The 1122-nt window shown below is 60.2% G+C and overlaps 1 protein-coding gene across 1 annotated transcript in view; it reads right to left on the bottom strand.

Annotated features, from left to right (window-relative positions):
• Nucleotides 1-840: 840 nt before the first annotated feature.
• SPERT (spermatid associated) overlaps nucleotides 841-1122 on the bottom strand; it is an 11351-nt gene continuing 11069 nt past the window's right edge. Inside the window, exon 4 of the mRNA XM_006914988.1 lies at nucleotides 841-1120. Within this exon, the coding sequence (XP_006915050.1) occupies nucleotides 841-1120 (280 nt within the window). The remainder of the gene's footprint in view (nucleotides 1121-1122) is intronic.

The raw sequence follows: 1122 nt of genomic DNA, 5'->3' as shown, positions 1-1122 counted from the left end.
AGAGATAAACAATCTGACAAAGAAACAGACTGGGGAAAAGAGAGAGAGAGAAAAGAAGCCAGATTCCTAACTGCCGGAACCGGGAAGCAACGGCGATGTCAGCAGGTGAGTGGATAAATGCACTGCGGTCTGTCTGGGCCGTAGAATAGCAGTCAGCACTAAAGAGGAGTGAGCTCTCTCGCCATGGAGAGCCACGAGGAACCCTAACTGCATATGGCGGAGTGAAAGAAGCGGATCGGAAAAGGCTGCGTACACCGTGTGCGACTCTGACTCTGTGACATCTGGAAAAGGCAGCGTCCTGGAGCGGGTCAAAAGATCAGTGGTTGCCAGGGGCTTGGAGGGAGGGAGGGAGGGCTGACTAGGTGCAGCACAGAGGGTTTTCAGCGCAGTGACAGTCGTCTTTACGATACTATAAGTGGACACGTGTCATTACACATTTGTCCAAACCCACAGAACGTACAAGACCAGGAGCTGAAGCCTAAGGTGGACTGCGGAGTCTGGGTGATGACGGCGAGCCACGTAGGTCCACCGTCTGTGACAAACGCACCCTCTGGTGGGCGCAGGAGGTGCGTGGGGGAATCTCTGTACCTTCTGCGCGATTTCGCAGTGAACCTAAAACCGCTCTCGAAACTCGGAGAGAAAGAAAAAGGCGAACAGCACGCCGCCGTCACTGGCCCCAGGCTCCCCGCGCCTTTATTACCCCTCCGAGGGTGGGAAGGCCCCCAGGTCCGCTGCTGGTCGGACCGCGCCGGTGGGTGAAGGGCGGCGGCCAAAGCGGGTGATCTCCTCCGGCAGAGTGTTCGGTGCGCCGAGCCGGGGGCCTCGGGCGCGCTGGGGGCCTCAGACCCTGCTGGGCTTCTTGAGGTCCTTGTTCTTGGCGGGCATGAAGGCGTAGAGCTCCTCGATGAGCATCTCCATGCGGGCGGTGACCTCGGTCACCGTGTCGATGACCAGCTTCTGCTGCAGCCGGAGCTTGTTGTTCTCCCAGAGCGCCTTGTCCTCCTGGCACAGCCGGTGCTCCTGGCGCAGCGCGTGCAGGGCGCGGTTCTCCTCCTGCAGCAGCCGGTTCTCGTCCCGCAGCGCCTGCAGCGCCTGGTTCATCTCCCGCAGCATCCAGCGCCT

This window comes from Pteropus alecto, unplaced genomic scaffold, assembly GCF_000325575.1.
Source record: "Pteropus alecto unplaced genomic scaffold, ASM32557v1 scaffold35, whole genome shotgun sequence".
Lineage (NCBI taxonomy): Eukaryota > Metazoa > Chordata > Mammalia > Chiroptera > Pteropodidae > Pteropus > Pteropus alecto.
This window is presented reverse-complemented; position numbering and strand designations above follow the sequence as displayed.